The 27,820-nt window shown below is 38.3% G+C and overlaps 2 protein-coding genes across 3 annotated transcripts; one reads left to right on the top strand and one right to left on the bottom strand.

Moving 5' to 3' along the window:
• Nucleotides 1–314: 314 nt before the first annotated feature.
• Nucleotides 315–8,268, top strand: LOC129247201 (uncharacterized). Its single transcript, XM_054886213.1, has 4 exons — nucleotides 315–521; nucleotides 7,197–7,460; nucleotides 7,515–7,655; nucleotides 7,732–8,268. The coding sequence occupies exons 1-4, from the start codon at nucleotides 434–436 to the stop codon at nucleotides 8,238–8,240; spliced, it is 1,002 nt and encodes a 333-aa protein (XP_054742188.1). The 5' UTR covers nucleotides 315–433; the 3' UTR covers nucleotides 8,241–8,268.
• LOC129247200 (hornerin) lies at nucleotides 8,265–18,241 on the bottom strand. Of its 2 annotated transcripts, XM_054886211.1 has the most exons (7): nucleotides 18,071–18,240; nucleotides 14,711–14,726; nucleotides 14,592–14,609; nucleotides 14,329–14,403; nucleotides 9,214–10,346; nucleotides 8,614–9,152; nucleotides 8,265–8,555 (listed from the first exon to the last, which is right to left on the bottom strand). In XM_054886211.1, the coding sequence occupies exons 1-7, from the start codon at nucleotides 18,123–18,125 to the stop codon at nucleotides 8,403–8,405; spliced, it is 1,989 nt and encodes a 662-aa protein (XP_054742186.1). In that variant the 5' UTR covers nucleotides 18,126–18,240; the 3' UTR covers nucleotides 8,265–8,402. The 2 variants fall into 2 exon arrangements, with proteins under 2 accessions (XP_054742186.1, XP_054742187.1); XM_054886212.1 differs by lacking the exon at nucleotides 14,592–14,609 and having other exon boundaries at nucleotides 18,071–18,241.
• Nucleotides 18,242–27,820: the final 9,579 nt, after the last annotated feature.

Genomic DNA, 27,820 nt, shown 5'->3' with positions numbered 1-27,820 from the left:
ATTTAATAAGAGAATTAACTGCGGGTAATTTCCAACATGAAACGCTTTGAAGCTCACAGCTCAGAGTGGATATTTATAAACTTTTTTTATTATAATTTTTTTTTGTTCTACGATTCTAAATTGTTTCTTACTTAAGTTTATTTGGCTACTAACAATTTTTTTGCTGTTGCGTTTCCTTTTATTATTATCAAATACTCACGTATATACTCGCACAAGTACAATCATAATGAATGGGTTTTTTCTATGTATTTCAAAATATCCAGCAAACAGTTCTGTGAAGAATTTGAACAATCGGATGCGTTAGTTGTAAACCAACTTCAAACGTGAACGGCAAAAATCGTGTAGTAAAAACCCATTTTTTCAAGTATTAGATTAACCAAGATTTATGATATATTCAACGTAAATGTTCTTATAATTGGATAATTCCTGCACAATGAGAGGGGAATATTTATCAATAACATCATGGATCTGTTTTTTGTCATTATTGATTGCCTTCGTGTTGTTGCCGCAAAATGTCAAAGGTGCGACCAAGAAAACATTAATCTAAGCTCAACTTTTAACAATCACTTTCCGAACAAATTAAAAAAAATCAACAAGTAGACAAAAAAAAAAAATAAAATAAAGTGTTTTCATTTTGCGAATAATATCATGGTGAGATGGTATAACTTTTTAAAGCAATAGAAACGAATGGTGGTTAAAATCGACTTTACATATGTAAAAAAGAAAAATCGTTTCTAATGAAAATGGGTGCGCCATTACGACCGCCAATTTTGAGTTTATTTCTGTTTTTATACATATCAACGTCGTGGTAACAGCTGTAATTTATGAACATTTAAGGTTCAATCGTGGAAAACTAAGACGTACAACACTTAGAAATACAAGGTGGTGCAAAATGAATCACCCTATCGGAAGGTTGTAAGCAAGAACTGCTATAAGATTCCATGGTATGCGCAAAAACAGCTAAAAATTGAGAAACAACTTTTTAAACCTTGAATTAACTAATGAAATATCAGGTCAGTCCATAAGTTCGTGCGTTTTTTAAAGGTGGTTTTAAAACTAATAAAAAAGATGTTTAAAGTATTTATTAATCAATAATATATTTTCCTTCATTTGTGCAAATTTTTAATTCCCTGCTCAAAAAATTGTTTGTCCTTGGAGCCAAAATACGCTTCAATATCACTTTTTATAGCTTCTTTTGAGGAGTAGTTTTTGTTGCTCATATGGGATTGAAGTCCACGGAAAAGGTGATAATCACAGGGTGCAATATCTGGAGAGTATGGTGGATGCGGCATTAGCTCCCATCCGAGCTCGTTCAGCGTGCCTAATGTTTGCCTTGCGGTATGAGGTCTTGCGTTGTCGTGGTGAAACAAAACTTTGCGTCTATTCACTAAAGACGGTCGATTTGTGTTAAGTGCCTCATTTAGGTTTGATAGCTGATGGGAATAATAATCAGCAGTTATCGTCTGGTTTGGTTCCAGAAGTTCATAACAAACAATACCGTCCAAATCCCACCATATAGACAGGAGAATCTTGGGGGGAAGGACATCTCTAGGGGTCGGTTATGGTGTTTCATATTTATCTAACACCAGTAACGATACAGTTCAAAAAACTTTCATTTTCAAGCCGTTGCAGCAGCTGAGAACACACATTCACTCTCTGCTGAAGGTTGGCGACGGAAAGTCTATGCGGAACCCATTTTGCAAGCTTTGAAACCTTTCCCAACTGAACCAGTGCGCGGACATCCTCTACGTCGCAATTCTTCTTCTTCTTCTTAATTGGTGCGATAACCGCTTACGCGATCTTGGCCGAGATTAACAAAGCGCGTCAGTCGTTTCTTTCTCGTGCTAACCGGCGCCAGTTGGACACACCAAGTGAAGCCAAGCCCTTCTCCACCTGATCTTTCCAACGCAGAGGAGGCCTTCCTCTTCCTCTGCTACCACCAGCTGGTACCGCATCGAATACTTTCAAAGCCGGAGCATTTGTATCCATTCGGATGACATGACCCAGCCAACGAAGCCGCTGGATCTTTATTCGCTGCGCTATGTCTATGTCGTTGTAAAGCTCATACAGCTCATCGTTCCATCGTCTGCGATATTCGCCGTTGCCAACGTGCAAAAGTCCAAAAATCTTACGCAGAATCTTTCTCTCGAACACTCCAAGCGTCGCTTCATCGGATGTTGTCATCGTGCAAGCTTCTGCGCCATACGTTAGGACGGGCATGATGAGAGTCTTGTAGAGTGTTAATTTTGTTCGTCGAGAGAGGACTTTACTGCTCAGTTGCCTACTTAATCCAAAGTAGCACTTGTTGGCAAGAGAGATTCTACGTTGGATTTCAAGGCTGACATTGTTATCGGTGTTAATGCTGGTTCCTAAATAAACGAAGTCTTTTACAACCTCGAAATTATAACTGCCTACAGTGACATGGGTGAGTGCGCCGACTGTTTGTTTGAAGACAGGAGGTACTTCGTTTTGTCCTCGTTCACCACCAAACCCATTCGCTTTGCCTTTTTATCCACTTTGGAGAAGGCAGAACTAACAGCGCGGTTTTTAAGGCCGATGATATCGATGTCATCGGCATATGCCAACAATTGTACGCTCTTATAAAAAATTGTGCCTGAGCGATTAAGTTCTGCGGTTCGTACGATGCTCTCCAACAGGTTAAAGAAGTCACACGACAGCGAGCCACCCTGTCTGAAACCTCGTTTGGTATCAAACGGCTCGGAGAGGTCCTTCCCAATTCTGACGGCGCTGCTGGTGTTGAGCAACGTCATCTTACATAGCCGTATTAGTTTTGCGGGGATACCAAATTCAGACATCGCGGCATACAGGTAACTCCTTTCCGTACTGTCGAATGCAGCTTTGAAGTCGACGAAAAGATGGTGTGTGTCGATTCTCCTTTCATGGGTCTTTTCCAAGATTTGGCGTATTGTAAATATTTGGTCGATGGTAGACTTCCCAGGTCTGATGCCACACTGATAAGGTCCAATCAGTTGGTTGACGGTGGGATTCAGCCTTTCACACAATACTCTCGCTAGAACCTTATAGAAGACTAATCCCGTGGTAATTGGCACAATTATGGATTGGGCAGAGCACACTTAAATTCCAATCGGCAGGCATGCTTTCATCCGACAATATTTTGCATAGGAGCTGATGCATGCACCTTACCAGCTCCTCGCCGCCATGTTTGAATAGCTCAGCCGGCAGTCCGTCGGCGCCCGCGGCTTTGTTGTTCTTTAGCCGTGATATTGCTATTCCCACCTCATCATGGTCGGGTAACGGAACGACAATTCCGTCGTCAACGATTGGGGTATCGGGATCTTCACATTCTCTGTGACATGCGCAGCTGTCACTGTTTAACAGGTTCGAGAAGTGTTCCCTCCATAATTTAAGATTACTCTGTACGTCAGTCACCAGATCGCCGTCTTTGTTCTTACAGGAAAATGCCCCGGTCTTAAAAACTACGTCGCAATTACCACTTCGGAAATTTGAAAACCACTTTTGTGCAGTCCTTACACTCACGGTATCCTCTCCGTGAACAATGTTTATTTCTGCAGCAGCAGTTGTTGCATTTTTACCACTTTTATAAAAAAAATACGCGTTCGAAGACTCCATTTTATTTTTTCACAACACGTGCTTCTATCCGCGATTGAAATCACTTGTTGAATGCACAATATATCAAAGAAAATATAAATAGTTCCGTTATATTCCGCGAATAATTTTTTGTATGCAAAAATCGTACAAAAGTGAAATTGTGGGTAAAATACGCACGAACTTATGGACTGACCTGATACATGCGCTGTTCCAAGAAGTTTAAACACTTACAGTGATGGACAAAAGTTTAAGTTGAAAGTCCAAACAATCCAGTTGTCTCGATGACATGTCAGCTTCAAGTGGTTATTGGTGCTAATGGTAAACCAACTAAATACTAAAAAGCAACAACATCCACGATGTAAAGCAAAGTTTTTACACAAAAGTAAATCATTTTTGTACTTTATGTAGACTTTTTTGTACGCAGTTTTTCTGTTTTTCCCTCATAACTTTGTTATTTCATGATAAGACTTGCATTTTTTCAGTTTATTGTGATTAGAGAAAGGTTTCAAATAAAGCTGTATCAACACGTTTTTCAAAAAACTGATTTGGATTTTCAAGTTAACGAAAATGGGGGACTTTTGTCTAACACTGTAAGTAAAGTTTTCCAACAAACTCGAATTTGGTATATATTTTTGTCCATATTCGTAAATTTAAAGCTGATATGAAGACCAACCCGAAAACTTTCAGGCGTTTTTTAAGACCTGCTCGTATATCCTTCTGAAATATTTGTGTAAAATGCTCTCACTGTTCATCATAAAGTTAATTATAAAATAACAGAAACACATTTTTTAATGAAATAAAATTAAATTAAAATTACAATGAAACAGCTAATGGCATTTAATCGCACAAACATAAAACAAACTAAATATAATTTGATTTCTACTCGTTATAATTCTTTCTAAAACTCTCTCCCCTGTGGGAATTTGAGTCTCCATAGATTCAAAGAGGAGCTTCCCATTCAACCGCTCTTGAGTCATCGTACTTCTTAAATATTTTTCAATAGTATTGAGCTCCAGAACCCAAAATAGCTTTTGCGATTTACCCTGTTTCCATACCACATTCACAAATTAAGTTGGCAGTTCTGCGTATTTTTCCAAACAGCTATTAAAAATTGTGATTGAAATATTATTGAAGGCAGCTAAAATTAAAAAATAAGCACTATTGTTTCCGCTTTTGTAATTAGAAAGAGTCCTAAAAATATGAAATTTCTTCTATAGATAAGACTTTTCTTTCCCGAGATACAAAATTTCCGAATTGACTTTTGCTATTATTTGCGGAAACGTAACGTAGCTAACCCATTTCAGAACCGTATACTAACTAGCGATCAAAAAATCATGTTGCGTCGGGCAACACGTTCGCCGAGCTCGGATTACTGGTCAAGTATCCTTTGCTATGTGTTTGGTGGGATTGGAAGATAATAACCCACAAAAATCTGTAGTCATCTAGCCAAATACTCAATTTGAGTGTCTATTGTCTACAACTGACCAAATTGAACGAGACAATAGAGCAGAAGCTGCCAGAATTGGCACGGTTTTATGTTCCATCTCAGACAACGTCAGGTCACTGACGCCTTTAGCGACGCGCCGAAAGCTCAGAGAGTTTGAATGGGAAGTTCTATTTAGTACCCATTTGGCACCTAGTGATTATCATTTTTCATTTAGGCCACGAACTCACATAATTTCTTATAAGAGCGTACAATTGCTGGCGTATTTCGATGATATTGATATCATCTGCCTTAACAGCCGCGCTGTTAGTTCTGACATCTCCAAAGTAGATAAATAAGCAAAGCGAATGAGTCTGGTGGTGAACCAGGACAAAACGACTTACCTCTTGTCATCAAACAAATAGGCGGCAATTATGATTTTGAAGTTGTAACAGAATTCGTTTTTCTAGGAACCAGCAGTAACACCGATAACAATGGCAGCCTTGAAATCTCACGTAGAATCTCTCTTGTCAATAAGTGCTACTTTGGACCAAGTACGCAATTGCATAGTAAAGTCCTCTCTCGGCGAACAAAACTAACACTCCACAAGGCTCTCATCATGCCCATCCTTACGTATGGCGCAGAAGCTTGGACGATGATAATATCCGAAGAAGCTTCGCTTGGAGTGTTTGAGAAAAAAATTCTGCGGAAGATATTTGGACCTTTGCACGTTGGCAACGACTAATATCGGCGATTTTTTTTATCTAAACTAATATAATATCTTGAAAATGCTTAGTTTTAATGCAAAAATAGGGATAAGATAACAAATGTATGACCTTTAATGGATTCTCCAAATATTTTACATTTTCAAGATCTACTTTTTTATTTAATCCAAAACCATTATTGGGCGATATCTCGAAAACTACATGATAGCAAGAAAATGATGTACATTTTCGCACTCAGTGACCGATTTTACATACTAATTAAATGATCTGTTCCGAGGGTAAAAACCCCGTTAACTATTTGTAAACCGGTGGAATTAGCCTTTTTTGCTTTTGGATTGGTTAGTAATTATTTATTGAGCACTGAACCTCCGAAACATTTTGACTTAGTAGTTCATTACATGGAGCTTTAGCGGACGGGATCAACTACTAGGAAAGCCCGGGTGATGAGTTCATTAGTATGATAGTATGTAACTACGCGCAAGCCTCATGAGGATGGCAAAGAAAAGGTCGGGCGAAAGATATGATGTGACTAATTTATTTATAAAAATATATAATTATGTTTGTCCTCCACAAACATCCCTACAGTTTTATACCGCTTCCACTACCACTAACAAAATGTGGCTGATTTGTCATTTATTTATTGAGGTGTGCTGAAGGGGCTTGAATGGTCGGGGATATAAGGCTGTTTATAATTATATGTATTTTTTCATAATTTATATATATTTTTATTTGTAAAGGGTAATCAGATTGGAGGTACTTTTTCGAATAGGGGTTTTTTTTTGACAGATCACGCGTGACAGTGGATTGGCCACCAAGATCGTGTGATATCACGCCTCTGGACTTTTATTTCTAAAGGTATGTTAAGTCCAAATGTTTTTTGGATAAACCAGTTTCGATTGGGGTATTGAAAGCCAACATTGCTAAAGTTATTCACGAAATCCGAGCAAAGTCTTACAGCGGGACATTCAAAATTGGTATTTACGGATGGCTGTATTACGGCGCAGTTGTGGCCAACATTTGAAAGTGATTATCTTAATGTCATGAATGGTTCTATGTTATACAAAAATAATAAAGATTGCCCAATGCATTTGAATTTTCGTTGTTATATTTTAATTTAAGTTCCGATACCTCTAAATTGAATGCTAACAAACTTTTGGTACACGTAAGCGCCAAACAAAGCTAAACTAAAAAATGCCAAAAAGTGAACTCAAAAAAAATTGTAATTCTGCCATCACTTCTAATATACTACAAATAATTGTATAATTATTATTACTGTTGCAAGTTTAAAGTTTTTCATTGAAATTTTGCTCTTTTGCAATCGAAATGAGTCTCATTCGTCATGTTAGACTAAGTAAATTATCACAACTCACCAAGCAAATAAAAAATAATTAAATATGCGTGATTTGACCAACATTTGCAAATTGGAAAATTTGAAATTCTGTTTTTCCCCCCTTTAGCTCAAGCGAATAAGGTTTCACCGAAATTGGATTTTGACGACGCGGAAAATAAAAACACCTCCGATGTGCCAATAGTACCTGGCACAGGGCAAGGTAGCAGAGGGGACGGCACTCAAAACAGAAGTGGCTCCGAAAGTGGAACGAACGGAAGAGGTAGCGATGCAACAACCACCACCAGCAGTAGTACTGGAAGCAGTAAATCTGGACCGAAAATACATGGCGTGCGCGTGACTGTCGACACGAGTGACACACAAAAGTCTAAAGGTAAATTAAAAAGTAATAAAAGGGAATTATTTAAAATGCATTTTCGCTGCTTAGAGAACACAGAGAGTGTGGAAATAACTGACGTGGGAAAGCATAAGAAGCGTGTTGGCATACACACGGACATAACATTTGAAATATCGACAGATGGAGATAGCGATGCTAATGCGACGAGCTCAGCACAGGACGGCGATAAAGGTGGGTTCAGGTTACTAAATAATGCTTACATTTTACATTTTTCTTATTATATTAATTAAATTATCTTGTTCGTTAGAGGATGCCAGTGTGCCTATATTTAAAGGTCGCAGTGGACCCACACAAAAAACACGCAAGCCAAATGATCCTAAAAACCAATGGAATCCAAATTTCTCGTCTGAACGACGCAGTTATGAAAGTAGAGGGCAAGGTGCTGGCCCTAATTATTACTACCCACAGTACTACCCAAATAACGTACCCGTTTATGTAGCGACAGGCAATGGTCGAGGGGGAAATGTTGGAACCGTTTATAGACGAGGAGATGGCTGGAACAGCTATGTGCCTTCTTCTAATGTACCCTCTTCTAATGTGTGGACCACTGAGCGCACATATAACGAACAATACCGCCCAAATACTGTGGCTGGCCATAGAACGCCCAGCTGGAAGCCCTGCTATTGTATGACTTCTATAGTTGATAATAGACAACGAAGGGATCACCATATTGGCGCAGGGCTGATGCACCAACCCACAAGCCCAGTTATTAAAGTGGTCGATGGGAAATTAGAGAAACCATTTTCTAGTAGATAATTGGATAAGTTAAAAATAAGCGAATTATATAAATTTAAGTAACATTTTTTTCTTTATTTAAGAATTTAAATTCTTTATGTTTACAATAAAATAATCAGCGAGATTAGCTTAGCGTAAAAGAACACATTAAAGTATTTTAACTGTAAAAAATCGAGGTGGGATTTATGTGTGAAGGGTGTAGCTGCTGACCTTTCCGTTGTCGTCGAGGGTCGTTGTGGCTGCCTTGTAACCGACACGCTGGCCATTAATATCGTAGTTCTCACTTTCGCCTGTTGAAAGCTCCTTGTAATTTTTAACTTGACCATCGGGTCCAAACTGTATTAAGAAAATCTTATGTTAAACTATTCCCTTAAACTATTATTACAAATTTTACCTCAGACTGTGAGGACCATTTGGAAGCCTTCTCCCATGACTTGGTCTTGTAGCCACCGCCAGAGCCTCCTACATTTGCTGAAAGACCAAGATTGCTGCCATAGCCTCCTGACAAGTCAGCCAATTGACTACCACCGGTACGAACACCAGCAACACCAATATCTTGGGCTTGCGCCTTTGCCAAACGCTCCGACTCGGAAATGTAATGATGTAAGCCCGAGGCGCCAACTCCGACACCGGAAGATAAGCCTGAATTTGCACCATATGCGGATTCTGCACCAAAGGCTGAACCAAATTTGGAGTTAAAACTAGATTCAGCTCCGAATTGGGAGCCAAACTTCGATTGAGCTCCAAAACCAGCACCAAGCTGTGAAGCCTGAGTAAGTGCGGCATTGCTGCCAGCACCAAAACCACTGTGAGCACTGTAACCATTTTGTGCTCCAAAACTGCTTTGGGCTCCAAAACCATGTTGAGCTCTAAATCCGTTTTGAACGCCGAAACGGCTCTGTGAGCCGAAATCGCTTTGTGCGGAATGACCGCCTGAAATATGAAATTTTTTAGTTCACTTACTTTATCATATTAGTTATACCATAACTCTTACCGAATCCACCAACGTGAGATGCTTGACCAGCAGTCAATGAACCACTTAACAGATTGTTTAGCTGCGAAGCTACGTTTGAAGAAGCTGAGTGTTGAAGGTATGATGAGTGGGAGCCGCCGACAGATGGTACGATGAACTGTGGTTGTGCCGAAGAGGTCACTTTGCGATATTTAACGTACGACTCTTGACCGGAGGGAGCAACAATTTGGACGGGCGCAGCTTGTTGGATGCGTTCCTCTTTAATATGCACATAATTCTCTGAACCAGATGGGGCAGTATATTGGATGACAGGTACTGCTTTGCTTTGAACGCGACGCTCCTCATGATGCACATAATTCTCAGAACCTCCGCTAGGCACGGTATATTGAATGACGGGTTGGGCTTGTACACGACGTTCTTCGTGGTGATAGTAATTTTCAGAACCACCAGATGGTGCAGTATATTGAATAACGGGCTGAGACTGTACGCGACGTTCCTCATGGTGAACATAGTTCTCGGCGCCTCCAACAGGTGCACTGTAAGTAATGACGGGTTGGCTTTCAGTTCGACGCTCCTCATGGTGGACGTAGTTCTGGGCACCACCAACAGGCGCACTGTAAGTAATGACGGGTTGGCTTTCAGTGCGACGCTCCTCATGGTGGACGTAGTTCTGGGCACCACCAACAGGTGCACTGTAAGTAATGACGGGCTGGCTTTCAGTGCGACGTTCCTCATGGTGTACATAGCTTTCATGGCCACCCGATCCACCTCCTGATACAATAATTTCAGGTATAACTTGCTGCTGTACATTTTCAGTTTGTTCTGTGAAACTGCTTGATGCGCCACCCGAGGTGACAGGTATCACAACAGCGGCACCGTTGCTAGCACCGCTAGCAAAATTCGAGCCAGCACCAAACGATGAAGAACTGCCAAAGTTTGCAGAGTGACTGGCACCAAATGAAGCAGCACTGTTGCTAGAAGCGCCGAAAGATGAGCTACTGGCCAGTTCAGCGGCTGAAAGACCTGATAGAGCAGATGAACCGGAAAGTCCACTGGAATAGCCACTGCTACCGTAGCCGCTACTACCACTTGAAAGTCCGACTGTACCAACTCCACCATAGGAGCCGACTTCTTCAAATGAGGCCTGGTGCTGGCTAAAAAATAAAGTGATAAGAATATATGAATGTTTGGTTATTAGTAGAGGGTAAGTCAGATTTGTTGTAAGTTAACTGGGATAGTATAATAAAATAAATTATGAACATTGCGCTATATATATAATTGGCTTTTACACCCTTTATTGGGTGTTTGGCCGAGCTCCTCCTCCTATTGGTGGTGTGCGTCATCATGTTTTTCCACCGTACGCAGACGGAATGAGAGTGTAATTTGTACCAAATATTGGTGCAATACTGGTAGTCAAAATTTAAATTCCCAGATATTGAGGCAACAATATTTTTTAAACGCAGCTAAGAAACGAACACATTTCTCTCAAAAGTCCCATTTATTACAACAGGGCTTCCATTTGAATTAAAATTCTTCAGTTCTTCCTTATAAGCAAATTGCAAAACCCACTTGATTAAGTTAGTCATGTAAAACATGGGATCTCCTTTAGATTTTGGTTTAGAAAGAGGCTTAGCATAGCTTGGCGTTAAATAATGCACCTGGGTTTACTTCTACTCATAAGAAACTTCTAATCCAAGCTCAAAAATTTAATTCTACTAAATATTTAGTTGATAGCTTCTCGTTGATATCTTCTGTTATTCATCATATGATGAAGAGCCCATCCCATGACAAATAAAACGCAGAAAGCAGCGATGGATAAGACACACCGTCAGAAGACCTTCAGACCACTTATTCGGATGCGCTATATTGGAATCGCCAAGGAAGTAGAGTGCGAGGCCCACCCAAAACCCCCTGGAGAAGATTGAACCTGCGAGTGTTAGCCGCAGTTCTCTTCATGTGGGATAGTGACAAAACCACAGCAAGAAAACGTGTCAGATGGCGAAGCCTTGTTGTGGCCCTATGCTCCCAAATGGAATGATTAAAGAATATTATTATATTTATTATTTTTTAAACAAAGTATAAAATACAACGTAATGTCTATATGTACAAGCAGCTAAGGCCATCGACTCTATTAAACTCTTTACTTTTTAATCTGGCTGAATTTAGTAAGCGGTTTAGAAATTCATCTATGGAATGTAAGCTTCCAAATGTGTAGGGACTTGAAATTGAAATTTCAAAAGGTCGAACCAAGAAGCATCAGGAGATTTGGTGGCTCCTAAAACACTCAATGATCATATGCTGACCCCATGGGTTGTGTCCTGTAATGATACCGATCATCAACCGAACGCCTCTCCTTCCAAATTTTATTAGAAAGTTTGACAGTTTTCTGTTCGGACTTGTCACAAAACACTTTGCAGTTCTGCAGCGTTCTAGACCGGACCATCGCTCTTATGTAGATTGCCTACATAATCACTGATCCAATTCATGATTCCTGCGGAACTGATTCCGATTATTGGCTCTGGCCCTTGTGGGGGCACCGCTGATCCACGGTTGGCCAATTCATCGGCAATTTCGTTTCCTTGAACCCCGGAGTGTCATGTAAGTACAATCCAGTTTTGTCTTGCGACAGAATTAAGCTTATTCTTACATTCTTGAACAATCTTTGAAGTTTGCTTCGCGTTCTCCAGGGTCTTCAGTGCAGCTTGACTGTCACTGAAAACTCCAATCTTTTTCCCGCTCCATCTCCTCTCGATTATCCATTCGGCTACTTTAAGGATGGTAAAAATTTCAAAACAGTTGCCATTTCCCCCATAGCAGAGTGACACTTATTACTATCGTTTACGTACCATCCGGCTCCAGACCCTATTTCATTCTTGGACCCATCGGTAAAGAAAATATCCGTCAAACCTTCCTGCATGCATTCTGGATTGCTCCATTGCGTGAGATCTGAGATCAAATTTCCTTCCAAATGAAACTGTGGGTATTTGGTCGTCTTTAGGTGCCAAAAACAGTGGATACTGCTCAGATAGCAACTTAAAGATTTCTCTGTGCCCCGAAGTTCCGTCTTCGTGCGAGAAACCATATTTATGCAGTCTACACATTGTTTTTATTGCTTCCCGTTGTATCTTAAGATTCAGTGGGAGCAAATCAAGCATAGCATGTAGGACATCACCAGAGGTTGTACTCATGGCACCGGTGATGCATAAACATACACTTCTTTGCAGCCTGTATAGTTCCCGGATTGGGGACTTAACCATACTCCGTCGCCATCAGACCACAGAAGCGTATGTGATGATTGGTCTGATAAGTGCTGTGTATATCCATAGGACCACAGCAGGTTTCAGGCCCCAGGTTTTACCAAAGGCTCTACGGCATTGCTGAAAATTCTTCAATGCACGATTCACCTTCAGTGAAACGTATGTCTCCCAAGTCAGCTTTTTATCCAAGATTACTCCTAGATGTTTAACTTCAAAGACCAAGTGTCATACACCTCAGGGTTGGAAGACTGAGTCCATCCAATTTCCGTTTTCTCGTAAACAAGACTATGGTTGTTTTGTTCGGATTAACGAAAAGACCTTGTCTCATGCACCAGTCATCGGCTTTGTCCAGAATCCTCTGCACTTTCGTGCAAACCCTCCTTAAAGATTTATCCGATGTTAGCGCACAGACATTGTCCGCACGTGTAGGGACTTAGTACATTGATGTATTAAAGTTCATATTATTAAATTCAAGGTTTAGGCTATTTATTTTTTCGATAAAAACTCTCCTCAACTATCACAATTTATTACTAGAAAATAAATTAACGCTATTTTACAGGCAAATTTAAAAAACAAAAAGTGTGGTATTAGGACAAAAACAAAGTTTTGCACATTAGAATGTCACGACAAAAGAAATGGTGTAAAATAGAACGACTATTCGTAATTTCATTTTGTGCCGACATCCTTATGTTCAAGATCCTGGCCTATCACTACTGTTTAGTTAGAAGTATCTGTTGGAAGACACAAACCAAGTTTCAGCCAGATCGTTATTTCTACGTATTTGGCATTCATTTGAATCGACGAAGTCGAGTGATTTTCCTTTCTATCACGACAACGCACCAGCTCACTTCTCAGCAGTCGTGGTCACAAAATTAATGGAAATAGAGTTACACCTCGCTTCACATTCTCCTTGTTGTCTAGACTTTGCTCCCTCGGAACCCTCAGACTACTTTTCTCTCCTCAATTCGAAGAAATATCTGGCAGGAAAAAGATTTTATTCAAACTCCTCCTCGGTGTTTGCTGAAACGAATGGATATTTTTCGGACTTGGACAAATCCTATTATTCGAAAGGGATCACCAAAGTAGAACAGCGTTGCGCAAAGAGAATAAGCCTAAAATGAAACTACGTTGAAAAAAAAGGTTTACCTCAAACAATTACGTAGTTTTTATTTTTGCACTGACTTTTCAAACAACCCTCGTACCATTCACAAAAAGAATGAACAAAAGGGACCTAGGACTAGCCCCCGCGGCACATCGCGGCCAACAAAACATGACTTGGAAGAGCCAGCACCTAAAGCTAAACTAAAAGCGTATATCACGCCATGCTTTGCCCAGCCATAGTAAAACTCCTCCCAATTGTGTCACCCAATTCATAAATGGTATGCGCCAACCTCAAGCTCCACGATACTTCTGTATATTTTACTTAATGTGCTAATAACTCAAACACAACTCGAACATTATGCGCGTCTCTCTTTTCTACCTCGACCACACTCCTCCTACGCTTATCACTTAACATACGATTTTTGAAGTAGAAGGCTGAAGGTTACTGAATATCGCATACTTAAAATTGAGAAATATAAAATTATATTTTTCAGTTCGATGAACACATATGTAAATAATGTATGTATATTATACAAGGTGGCGCAAATTAATCATCCTATTTTATTTTTAAAAAACTTTTTTACTAAACAAAGAAAATGATTCTGAGTGATGAAAATCTTATTTTGCTCTTTAAGCGCTCCATTGCTGGTCTGTTTGTATACTGCAGCTGTCACCAAATATGATTGAGGTACGAAACCATTTACAAAAATTATAAATCTTCCAATGGGGTGATTAATTGTGCGCTACTTTGTGTATATCTACAAAAATGCTTGCTTACCCATCAAATTCAGACACTACATCTCCAATTTTCCTCTTAGCCTCTTCTACCGTTTGCTGGTGCTGACTGTAGTGTCTATATTTAGATAAAAAATGCATTTAAATATGAAACTCAATTCAAAATCTATGTCTTAAATTAAAAAATATGTTGATAAAAAAATTTTGGGATCTAATAAGTTTTTGAGAAAATTTTGTACCAAGCCAATTAGGAATGCAATTGCAATTTCTTTACTAATAAGATTCCTTCATTGTTTAGGTACTTACAATTTATGGAAATTATGCCTTAAAAAGAAATACAAAATTTATTATATTGATTATTATATTAATTAATTTATTTATAGGTATTACTAATTAATTCACAAGGAAATTTGTATTTATTTTACCTGCTCTCCAGTTCCTCTGAAAAACAAAATAGATTTTAATTAAAAAATGGAAAATAATGAAAAATATTAAAATACACATTTGAATAGATTAATACGTCAAAATAATTGCATAATCTTATTATTTCATATATATGTAGCATAAATGTGTACTCAAATTCAAATAGAAAAATTTATATGTACGCATGTGAGGGTATGTCTGGCTGCGCCAGCATCAGCGATAGTGCCTGGTATTATAAAATAATTCGTGGAAAGGTCAAAAGTTATCAGTAATGAAAATATTATGAATAAAAAAAATTTCACCACATTTAGAAGATTCGAATAGCGCCAGCAGAAGAAAACGAAATTCATCTATCAGTTGCTTTTTTAGACATTTAAAGCTTTCTCTAGGGAATTTGTTTAACCAGCTATTGGCATAATTTTAATATACCTCTGGGCAGTATACTTTGATAAATTGCCCAGAAAAGATTTATGAATCATCTTTATAAAAAGTGGACATTTAGAGAGTTTGTCCGCGATGCCTGTCATAAGAGGCGACTCAAATCGTCACCTCAGGCTATTCGTTATGAGCAGTAACTCAACGACAATAGGCTGAGCCGAGAACATCTGCAGAGAGGAAACGCTGTTGCCATCGCCTACCTGGACGTTAACTGATAACCTCAGTACCAAGACCGGATGCAGAGATCCAATCAGCACCTAATCTTAGATCATAACCGATTATTGAACAGCCGGACGGGTCTTTGCTCCTCAACGAAACGATAGGAATATACACATAAATATTTACCAAATTATTGTTCGGTACAAAAATTTCAAATTTTCGAATTGTATGAAGAAGCATTTGTTACGGCTCTAAGCAACAAATGACTACTCAGCCAACGAAGTTACCCAAAGACTTTATAAACAATGTTTTTGCTGTGCTTTTCATGGTAGAAGCTTTATTGGTCACTCTGTTTCAAAACTAAAGACGGAGCCAACATTATCGTTAATTGAAAACGCTAAATGCAAATGATACTCGACTTCTTGGTTACCTACTTCAATATCAATTGTCTGAATGGTCCCGAAAATACAGTGCAACATGCCATGCAATGGGTGAAATTATTAACTTATTGAAACGAATTTTTAGTGGCCGAATCACGTCTTAAAATGGGCCTCTGAATTAGCCGCACAGTCATATGATTTGATTTCTTTCGAGGATTTATAGTTGTGCATCAAGCCCTTGGTTTACGTTCAACTTGAAAGCAAGCATTCATCCGGTTATGATGGAAGAAGTCGCACAAAAATTGAATGACTAGAAGATCATCCCAAGTCGCAATTATGCGAAGTCTAAAGGCCATCGTAGCCGAATGGGTTGGTGCGTGATCCCCATTCGGAATTCACTGAGAGGTCGTTGGTTCGAGTCTCGGTGAAAGCAAAATTAATAAAAACATTTTTCTAATAGCGGTCGCCCCTCGGCAGGCAATGGCAAACCTCCGAGTGTATTTCTGCCATGAAAAAGCTCCTCATAAAAATATCTGCCGTTCGGAGTCGGCTTGAAACTGTAGGTCCCTCCATTTGTGGAACAACACCAAGACGCACACCACAAATAGGAGGAGGAGCTCGGCCAAACACCTAACAGAAGTGTACGCGCCAATTATTTATTTATTTTTTTTAAAGGCCATCGAATTCGTACGCCAATAACACTCTTCTCCCTTGCGTCCAAGCGGTGGCTGGTTTTTATAACGAGCTTTGGCAAAAATACTCTCGCAGGCCTACCACTGCCTACCGAAGTGTGAGTGATATTATATAGAAAAAACATTTTCTATCATTTGATCTTTCTCGTATGCAGTTGATTTGAATCCGAGATTAGCCGAATGGGGCTACAGATACGCTCGCTCGGACACGCCCACAAAATGTTATACTTTTAATATAACTGTTTAGGCTCTATATGTTTATACCTGCGCTCACTTTTACACAAGGGTATTATAATTTTGCTCACATAGCAGTTTTATGTAACAGCATAAAGGAATGAAGATAGATACTGCCTAATGAATTCATGCACTTGTTGCTCCCCACCTCATTTAGATCCAGTGAAAATATTGCAGAGATCGAAAAAAAACCGTCTGCCGTTCGTCAAACTTAACAAGCGATAACTCTCATTGTCTATGAGTTTGTCTGATTCTAAAGTTAGCAACCAGCACAAATAAAGTTTTATAAAAGCTTAGGATAGGTTAGGTTAGGTGCAGTGGCCCGAATAGTCCCATTGTGATACACCGTTGGAGCTCATCCTTTACACTGCTGAGTCAACTCTGAACCAAACTGTGAATTTAATAAATTTTGTTAATTTCAGCAACCGTATTTGTAAGACCTCTTCAATGCTGTCACAAAAGGCGAATCCGCACACTTTAACACTTGCTTACTTGTTCATTCCTATTACGAGCTATAAAGGTCTGTTAGCCCCAAAAAATTGTTTAACGAAATTTCTCAGCATACCTACAGGAAGAACAGAAATGGTGATACATAAAGCAAAGTTGTATTAAATAACGTGAAGAGGGTCTGCAGATCATATTACGCAAGGTATTAAATTGGTATATTCTCTACCAGAAGAAAGATAAAGAAAAAACAACAAAGTTACACCTTCACCTACTACACTTAGCTGTTGTGGTGGCTTAAGAAGCAGCAAAGTACTAACAAAGTACTAGTAGAAATCTAGACTAGGGATAAGAAACAATAACCCAAGGTACTCCGAATACACAGAATAAACTCTGTACACTACAGTATTAAGATATTATATAATGTTATAAGGCAAGAACCATCCAAAAACCGAAGATTAGATTTGTTATTTTTAAAATTTCTTCTACAATTTACATATTATATATATTTTCTCGTCGTTCCTAGGTGGTACATTGGGCCTTCTAAAATTTAGCCCCTCTGTATTTTGTACAAAACGGAGAGGAGTTTACCTCTAAGGTAGCTGTTAACTGGAAAATGTATTTTTATTTATTTTTTTTTTTTTTGACAATTTGAATGCATTTTGTACTGAACTGTGACTGTTTCTGAGATGAAAACTTTTCCGGATAATTTTCATTTTTCAAGTTATTTATAAAGATCCATTTGACCACTTTAATAACTGCGTCTCACCAAAACAATGACTTCAATTCAAAACTTAAATATAATATATACAGTTAAATCGAAAACATCCCTTGCGTCGAAGTATACTCAGCCAAATTAGGCGAGAGCGCTAAAAGTGTCCCTTGTGGGTTAATTATTTTATTTTTGTAGAGATTTCGTTTTTTAGATTCTAAAATATTGCAATAAAGTTATAGTGCACACGATTGTTTAACGCTTAAACACAAAAAAACGAAAGTTTGCATCGAATTAATTTACCTGCTGCTACAATGCAGGCACAGATTGCCAAAAGAATGGCTACGAATGTCTTCATGTTTGCCTTCCCTCTTGCTTACAGCGCAGTCCGTTTAATAACTTTTCACTTTTTACTGAATCTTAAGCACTGAACGTCTTGTCAAAGTCACCAACTTTTTATTAATGAAAATAGCAGCAGACTCTATAAAGGTTTACAACTCACTTCTCGAAAATCATCTCATTTTTATTTGTAGGCGCATGTGAATGTTTGAGTACTTTGAGAAGAACTCGGAACAACATTCTGATAAGGAACTCGACTGTAGGCTATTGGAAATAGAGCGGATCATATTGGTGGCCGCCATTGCTTCTATTTAAATATGTTTTTGAACGATGAAACTGAAATTAATTGATACCTTTTGACCTAGAGAAAAAAAAAACTTTACCGGAGATAATGAAAATTCATCTTACTGATTAACAGTTTTCTTGGGTTCGTATATGTGTGCATATGCAGATATGTATGTATAACGGAAATTCATTCTTAGGTGGTGTCGAAACGAAATATGGCAATGCAGTTTTCCATTTGAAATGAATCCGAGCGTTAAGTGCAAGGTGACAGAATCAATTAAAACATGGCAAAACAAAACCTTAAAATTATATGTAAATTGATAAACACACGTACAAATGTTTACACTCTTATTTCGATTGGATTTTTTATTTTCTGCTTTTTGAAAACTCAAACTTGTTATGAACTATTTATGATTTATTCCGCTTTCTTTTTGCGTTCCGCCACAATTGTTACTAGAGAATTCACTTACTCCTATATGCAACAACAACCACCACACTTTCGAAAGCTTTACATGCGACATTGAACTTCCTTCCGATAGATCTGCAGGCAAAAGTTATATAAGGTTGGAGTCAAACTAGGCAATCTTCGTATCCTTTTAATAAAGCACAACTGGAACTTATCAGCTTCTTGAAAATATGATGAGCCCCATATCCCTGTATTGACCTAGCAATTGCTAAATACAGCCTCCATTCTGACTTCAGCGCTATACACTTTTTTATTAAGGAGTTTTTTTCATTAAAAGAACGCCTAAATGATAAAATTCTGAGCTCACCTTAACTTGTTGCTCTTTAGAGAATTAATTTTCCTCCTTGGGCACTTTGATTCAATAAGTCGATCTTTTGGGTGCTTAAAAACTTTTTTTATTCTGCGTCTGATTTATTCAGAGTTGTACCGGAGTAGAGCAGGGAGACGCGTTGTCCACACTTGTGTTCAATCTGATCTGATAGACTCTGTAATAAAACAAGTCGATCCATCCCAAATATATGGCTTTGCTGATGACCTGGTCATCCTCGCGAGAAGCATGAATGTTATAAAAGAAGTATTCTTTGCAGTAAGGATCAATGAAATACCTCGCGAGACTTATCATGTTGAGAAAAGCGCCAGAACTAAATAAATTTGAAAAACGTGGATCAAATTAAATATCTAGGACTGCTGATCAGTAGAACGGATGGTACAACGATTGCTCTTTGCTGTAGGAAAGGCTGCAGAATTTCCAATCGCAAACACAACGAGCAACTCCAAATAAATATATACGTTGACAGTGAAGCAGCGATAAAAGCAATAAACTCATATGAAATTTCATCTAAAAATGTTTTTAGAAGCAGGGAAGCCATAAAGAGATTGGCCGCAGACGGCTGTACATGTATTGCGTACCCGGGATTAAGGGCATTGCGGGAAATGAAATTGTAGATGAGATTATCAAGAGCGCAGTTTACATGTCATTTGAACAACAAAACGACGTATTAAAACTTTTAAAGCCGATCTACAACGACATCGTTGCGGGCATGAAAGGACGGATAGACAAAAGGTGGAACAACTTAGCCTCCTGCAAAACAGCGAAAATCATGTGTAAACAGAGTGCCGATAAATATGCCAGAATCATCTTTTCTCTATCCAGAAAAGAAAGCAGAACACTCGTAAGTATACTGATAGGCCAGAATTTGTTAGCGGCACATGCCTTAAAGATAGGAATTGCAAGCAATGATAACTGCAGATTTTGAAATGAATTAGAAGAGAGGGAAACTTTAGAACACCTTCTAGGTTCGTGCCCTGTATTAGCTAGAACACGAATGAAATGCTTAGGATCTCTACAATATGAGAAGCTGGAATGTATCTCGAGGTTAGAGCTTCACAGTTTACTTAGAAGATGCAGACTTATTACAAGATATCTACTACACAGCCAGGTCAACCTAACCTTAACCTAACCTAAGGCTCACACCGAGCACTATGCGTGATGATGATAAAGAAGTTGAAAAACTTTTTGGTGTGAGCCGATACGTGATAACTCGCATTGTAGTATATACATGGTGAAGTCCAAAATAGACAAGACTGGCATCATAAAAAAGTTTTTGGTGGTTGTATCTTTTTAATGAGTTATGCGTTGTAAGTTACATACCTAGCTGACTTCCAGTGAAAGCTTGATGACATTCGGTTCAGTGGAAACAAAGTGGTTGCGTCTAAAGTGTCAGTATGTTTGTGTCATCGGTACTAAAGTGAGTTTTGAATAAAGAGCTAATATCAAATTTTATTTTAAAATCGATGAAACGTTTACCGAAACATTTGAATTGATGAAAAAAGTGTATGGCGGTGATTGTATATCTCGAGGACATAAATGACAATGAACATACGGACTGCCCAAAATCAGTAATCTCCGAAAAATCCATAGAAATTGTTTGTAAATTTATCAAAAATGAACCGAAATAATCGTTGAAAGTCATGGAATCGGAATTGAATACCTCCAAAACATCGATTTATCGCATTTTAACTGATCATTTGGGCTTACGAAAGATCTGTGCACGTTTCATTCCGCACAAGTTAACTGAGGACCAAAAATTGCTCAGAATTCAACATTTAAAAGACCTGATTAAAGAGGCAAGAAAAGACGAGAACATCCTTTACAACATTGTAACTGCTGATGATGAAACGTGGTGCTTCCAACATGAACCTGAAACTAAGCGTCAAAGTGCCGAATGGAAGGCCCCAGATGAGCTTCCACCCAAAAAATCACATTTGGAGAAGTCAAAAATCAAGCCGATACTCATTTGTTTTTACGATTCCAAGGGAATTGTTCACAAGGAGTTCGTGCAAAAGGGCCAAACCGTCAATGTGATTCTCTATCTTGGCATTTTGAAGCGTTTGTTGCATCGAATTCGTCGAATTCGCTAGCCCTTATTGCAGGGCAATGCAGCATTTCATCGATCCACTATTGTGACTGATTTTTTTACTAGAAATCGAATTATATCCATCAATCACTCAGCGTATTCGAGGCCAGAGGAATAAATAAATTCGAAGTTATCAGAACAAAGCGCATATCGTTTCGATTTTATCTCAGTCTCGTTTATTTTGGACTTCACCTTGTATATGTCAAGTACATGTTTTGAAGAATATAATTTCACGTAAAAACATCTTGAATCACTTTTAGAAATATCAACTACAAATGTACAAATAAAAAATAAAATAAATAAATAATTTGCGCGTACACTTCTTAGGTGTTTGGCCAAGCTCCTCCTCCTATTTGTAATGTGCGTCTGTGTTTCACAAATGGAGGAACCAAGAGTTTCATGCTTACTCCGAACGGGGAATGATTTTTTTATGAGGAGCTTTCTCATGACATGCCTGCCGAGGGTCGGCCACTATTAGAAAACACTTTTTCCATCGTTTTGCTGTTTCATGCACGACGCCCACGACACAAATGTACAAATATATAGATATAGGCAATATTACTGAAAACAAAGCTATTTCGATCATTTAGTGTTGCTTTCCTGAGGTTGCGAACCCGGAAAAAGGTTTGTTGTTTGAAGTTACATAGAATATCACATGATTCAAATGGTCATCATTATTCCGGCAGTTGCGTCTCGAATTTTGTCATCGATCTCGACCAAACTAGTTGGTGGACGTCACGTAGCCCCGGAAAAATGAATCGAGGGCGTCAAGTGGATTGGTCACGGAGGTCAATTGATGAGCGCTAGCCTTGGCATGACCCAGTCGTCCGATTTCTTCTACACAACTTTGAGCGGAGGGTACTTTGTTTGGTATGTAGCATTGAGACCATAGTTCGGAAATGTTTACAAAAGGTTGGTTAACATTGCTCTCTACTGAAGGCCATTGACGGTAACGATATCTTCTTCCAAATTTCGAAAGAGTCAATCTTTATGAATGCATTTATGTTTGGTCGAACCTTGAGCTAAAATTGGGCCCCACCCAAAAATATAGTTTTTCGGTCTGTGCAACATTTTCGATAATGTACTCGTACATATATATCGTTAGAGACTTACAAACTTTCAGAAAAAAATTGTTCTGAGCCAAAATAGAAGAAGAGTTTTTTATTTTCATGTGACGAAATGTATTTATTATGTAATTGTGATTTAGATTTAATATGTTTTTATTCAAAAATGATTGTTTTATTAATATTTTATATATTTCATTATTAATTTTTTTTAAAACATTGAGTGAGTTTATAAAACCCTCCCGAAATAAAAACCTGATTGCGCACCTGACCTACAGACGTACCATATTTATGTATGTATATGGATTAGTATTGGCATCGTATAAATTTGTTGCTTCAAACATTGAAAATTTACAAAAACCTTGACTTCTAATTTTGTTTAATAAATAAAATATATCAGCGGAAATGGATTATATACATATATGTACATAGGTATGTGTGTGTGTATGTGCATTTTCAATATTTATAATTTGCTCTCTCGATCAGCTTCTATTTTTAAAATAAGTACATGACTTATTTCATGATACGTCTCAAATATACTTGAAAACATACACACATTTGTGCGTATATATGTATGTACACAAGCCTATGCATGTAAACATACCCAGAAGGAAAGATGAGGACTATTGTATGTATATGTGTAGTAGATAGTCTAAAGGTAACTTAAAAATAATAGAAATGTAATTATATAGACTCACACCCCGAAGTGGTTTCCCGCAAACTCCAAAAGAACTTGATAAAATAGCTCAATGACTGAAAGACTGGAAAATAAAAGCTAACGAGGCAGAATCTGTTCAAGTTACCTTTGCACTCAGACGAAACACTTGCCCACCCGTTAAACTCATTAATGTAATACTTCCACAAAATAATATTACAAAATATATCGGCATGCACCTCGACAGCAAGCAAAGCCCTTGGAATTAAACTTCGAAACCTATACGGATTACTTAATCGAAATTCTCATGTTTTTCTCAAAAGCGAGCTCTTACTCTACTCAGCTATCTTAAAACCAATATGGACCTATGACATACAACTTTGGCGCACAACAGCTAACTTTAACATCGAAATACTCCAAATATTCCAAACAAAAGCCACAAGAATGATGACAAACGCACCAGATAAAATCACAAATGTCCAATATATCCTCAAATTTCTCACAATAGCTGAAGCAATAAAAAAGCTTGCCACATCTCACAACAAAAAACTTCAATCACACACAAACCCTTTAATCACAGAAATAACTCTCTATTCCATCTCTTTTAACGGACTAGAGAGGAAGTCAACAAAGGACTTATTATGGCAACAAGCAAAAAATTTAGGAATGGTTGCACCACTGGGTGCTTTTCATGCATGTTTAATCAAATGTCTTAGTTTTAAGTACAAATATTGCTGAATGTTAGAAAACTGATTGCAATAATTAAATGGATTAAAAAAACAACAAAAATAACTATCACATCATTTGTATTTACGTATTTGTATGGTCCGAACGTAGTCGTCGATGTACCATTTTTCTTTTTATTTCATTATTTTTTTTTTCTTTTACTTTAAAATTGTTTTTATAAATGGAAGTTTTGCTGTCGATGTGGTTTAAAGTAACATTTTGGAATGTCTTCACAGTTTGATTTTAGTTGTGAAAGGAAATAGTCGCCAGTAAAATAATAAATAGTAAAAATAAATAATAAAATAGAAAAAATAAAGAATAAAGTAGAAGAAATAAATAATATGTAGAATACTCTCACAAAACATGTCTGCTATTTTTATTTAATTTATTTTAACGCATTGGAATTCAGAAGGCAACATTACTTCAGAGTAATTACATTTTACGACGGCCTTAGCCGAATAGGTTGGTACGTGACTACCATTCGGAATTCGGAGCGACCGTAGGGTCGAATCTCCGTGAAGCACCAAAATGAAGAAAAAGTGTTTTCTAATAGCGGTCGCTCCTCGGCAGGCAATGGCAAACCTCCGAGTATATTTCTGCCATGAAAAAGCTCCTCATAAAAATATCTGCCGTTCGGAGTCGGCTTGATTTGTCCATTTGAAGGTCCCTCCCTTTGTGGAACAACATCAAGACGCACGCCACAAAGAGGAGGAGGAGCTCGGCCAAACACCAAACAGAAGTGTACGTGCCAATTATTATTATTAGCATCAATTACATTTTTGATTCAAAAGAACATTTTGAAAGAAAAAATTGAATTCTGTCGGACGGTGTCATGATTCAATAATAAAAGGTTTCCTCAATAAGCAGCTTTCTCGGTCCCTCTTGACAAATGGGCTCCCTTAGCAAGACACTGGGTTACTAACTCTAGAAATTTTGAGTAATATGGAGGAAAAGTAGAAATTGTAATTTGTTAAACGTTTAGCAACCAAACTCGGACACTTACAGAAAAAGTGCTCAGCAATCACAGCTTCTTGAGTTAGTGGTAAGCCTAGCTTTTCCACGTGTATGCCGATCGCCCAATGGCCGGTAAACACAGCTACGAGTTTGGAAATTGAATGGCGTGGTGTCCCCACCACTTTCTGAGTTCTGCCTCTATTTTACTGGGGCCAAACGGTTTTCGAAATACCACACGAATAAATGGAGCTCCATCTGATCTGAGCTTTTCTGAAAAGTAAGTTGTGCAATTTCTCTTTAACAGCAGTCAGGGGTGTGCTGATGACCGGGTGGGAGACGACTGAAACCAATTCAATGGATCTCATCAGCAATTTCCCTCTTGGGGCTTCTGTTCCCTCCGAGAAATGTTACCTGCACACTCAAGATATTCGATCTCCTCCTTACAGGAGTTGACCAATTCGGATTCGTACAATGGCGTCGTCAGAGCCTTGATCGCAGCTTTACAATCGAAAAAAAAATTGGTATATAACTCGTTCCTGCATTACCTGAGCATTCTGCATGCCTGCAGGATCGCAAAGACTTCTGCCAGAAAAACACTAGGGGTAAATAAGATTATGATGAACCCCTGCCTTTTATGAAAGAATACATTTTTTGTTTAGGAAACTCTTAATAAGTAAAGTCATATGGTATTACACCATCACATGATTCAATTAATAAAGGTTTGCTCACTTATGGCATTCGACTTTTGGCACTCCCTTTGTAAATGGTGAGGAAAGTGGAAAAATTTAATTTCTTTTGGTAAAAATGTTAGCAAAAAAGTGTATTTTTACTTAAACGGAAACAAACTGCGCACGTTTTAAAAGTTTAATTAAATTTAGTATTTAATGTAATTAATATATTTTATGGGCAACGGAAATCTATTTTGCATAGGTATAATATATGTGTATAAATAAATAAATGGTACCAATAGATGTTATTAGCAGAAATTGCCAAGAGTGATATTCAAACAAAAAATAGTTTAAGTTAAACCAAGAATCATATTTTGTGAATTAATTTTTAAGCTTAAAACTGAATGCGAAGTTTCGCCAATATCAAATACCCGTCATGTGCTGCCTTCAGTTAAGTTTTAGATTTTTATTCTAATACCTTGAAATTGAAAATTGAAATTTGAAAAGGTCGAGCCAAGGTAGACCAGGAGATTTGGTGGCTCCTAAAACACTCTGGCTAAAAAGCCCATTGTATTTAAAGCTCTGGAAAGGGGGTAAATAGTCAAGGAGGGAAGAAGACAAGTATCAGAGAAAGAAATAGGAAAGAATAGAGACAGAGATAGAGATAGTTAGTCCTGTGAGAAATTTTCAGATTCTTTGGCAAATCTGTAAATACCCTATAGTTTTAGAGAACGAATATTACTCATTCTCATGTCATCGGAACCCAAAACTCGTAGCCGTGCTCTAGCAAAGGCAGGACACTCACAGAGAAAGTGCTCAGTGCTATCCGCCTCCTCCAAGCACGACAGGCACATTGGGTCCTCAATGATTCCAATGGTGGTCATATGCTGACCCCATGGGTTGTGTCCTGTAATGATACCGACCATCAACCGAACGTCTTTCCTTCTAAGTTTTAGTAGAAAGTTTAACAGTTTTCTGTTCGGACTTGTCACAAAACACTTGGCAGTTCTGCAGCGTTCTAGACCGGACAATCGCTCTTTATGTAGATTGCCTACATAATCACTGATCCAATTCATGATTTCTGCGGAACTGATTCCGATGATTGGCTCTGGCCCTTGTGGAGGCACCGCTGATCCACGGTTGGCCAATTTGTAGGCAATTTCGTTTCCTTGAACACCGGAATGTCCCGGAATCCATATAAGTACAAGCCTGTTTTGTCTTGCGACAGAATTAAGCTTCTTCTTACATTCTTGAAGAATCTTTGAGGTTTGCTTCACGTTCTTCAAGGCCTTCAGTGCAGCCTGACTGTCACTGAAGACTCCAATCTGTTTCCCGCTCCATCTTCTCTCGATTATCCATTCGGCTACTTTCAGGATGGTAAAAATTTCAAAACAGTTGCCATTTCCCCCATAGCATAGTGATACTTATTACTATCGTTTAAGTACAATCCGACTCCAGACCCTATTTCATTCTTGGACCCATCGGTAAAGAAAATATCCGTCAAACCTCCCTGCATGCATCTTGGATTGCTCCATTGCGTGAGATCTGAGATCAAATTTCCTTCCAAATGAAACTGTGGGTATCAGGTCGTTTTTAGGTACCAAAAACAGTGGATACTGCTCAGATAGCAACTTAAAGATTTCTCTGTGTCCCGAAGTTCCGTCTTCGTGCCAGAAACCATTTTTATGGAGTCTACACATTGCTTTTATTACTTCCTGTTGCATCTTAAGATCCAGGGGGAGCAATGAACACCAGGGGGAGCAATCGAACACCTTAGTAAGCACTATATTCTCTGTTTTTCCATCCTTTGTATAAATAATTTCTTGGGATTTCCCGCTCGAGATCAAACCACCACTTATATGTCGAGTGAAAAGCACGGGTTACGAGTAATTGCTCTTGGGCAAGTCGATTCTATTCGAGGTGGTGGCATTTTGCTTGGATTGGAACTCTTCATAAATGTTAATCAATCCCCATCAAATTTATGGAGTATCGGCCTTACTGTGTACGCGTTTCATTTGGTGATTAAATTGCTCGACCATAACCCATTCATAATTCAAATGAATTTGATACTTTATCTTACAAAATCATTCATTCATTCACATTCACCGAGGCTTTTTTTCTACCCAATAAACAAGCAAGCTGTAACGTCGAATAAAATCTGCAACAGAACGCAGTATCTGTAAATCAATGATGATAAGTAACGACATTGGCCGCGAGGTGTTAAAACTAAAGTATCGGGAATCCTATCGAATATTGTGTATTCCATAGACAAGAAAAGCGCACTCCAAGAATTCTACAGAAAAATTGGCTCCCATTTATCCACAAACCAAGTAAGCATCTGCAGGGTATTCCAATAACTGATAGTCCCAGCGAACCTAGGCCCAGGCTATGTGTTACACGATACCTAGATTCATTAAGAGTGTAAAATAGATGCGTTAGGTCGGCGGGCAACACTTTCAATGGTAATGATAATAACAGC

This window comes from Anastrepha obliqua, chromosome 5 (assembly GCF_027943255.1).
Source record: "Anastrepha obliqua isolate idAnaObli1 chromosome 5, idAnaObli1_1.0, whole genome shotgun sequence".
Taxonomy (NCBI): Eukaryota; Metazoa; Arthropoda; class Insecta; order Diptera; family Tephritidae; genus Anastrepha; species Anastrepha obliqua.
This window is presented reverse-complemented; position numbering and strand designations above follow the sequence as displayed.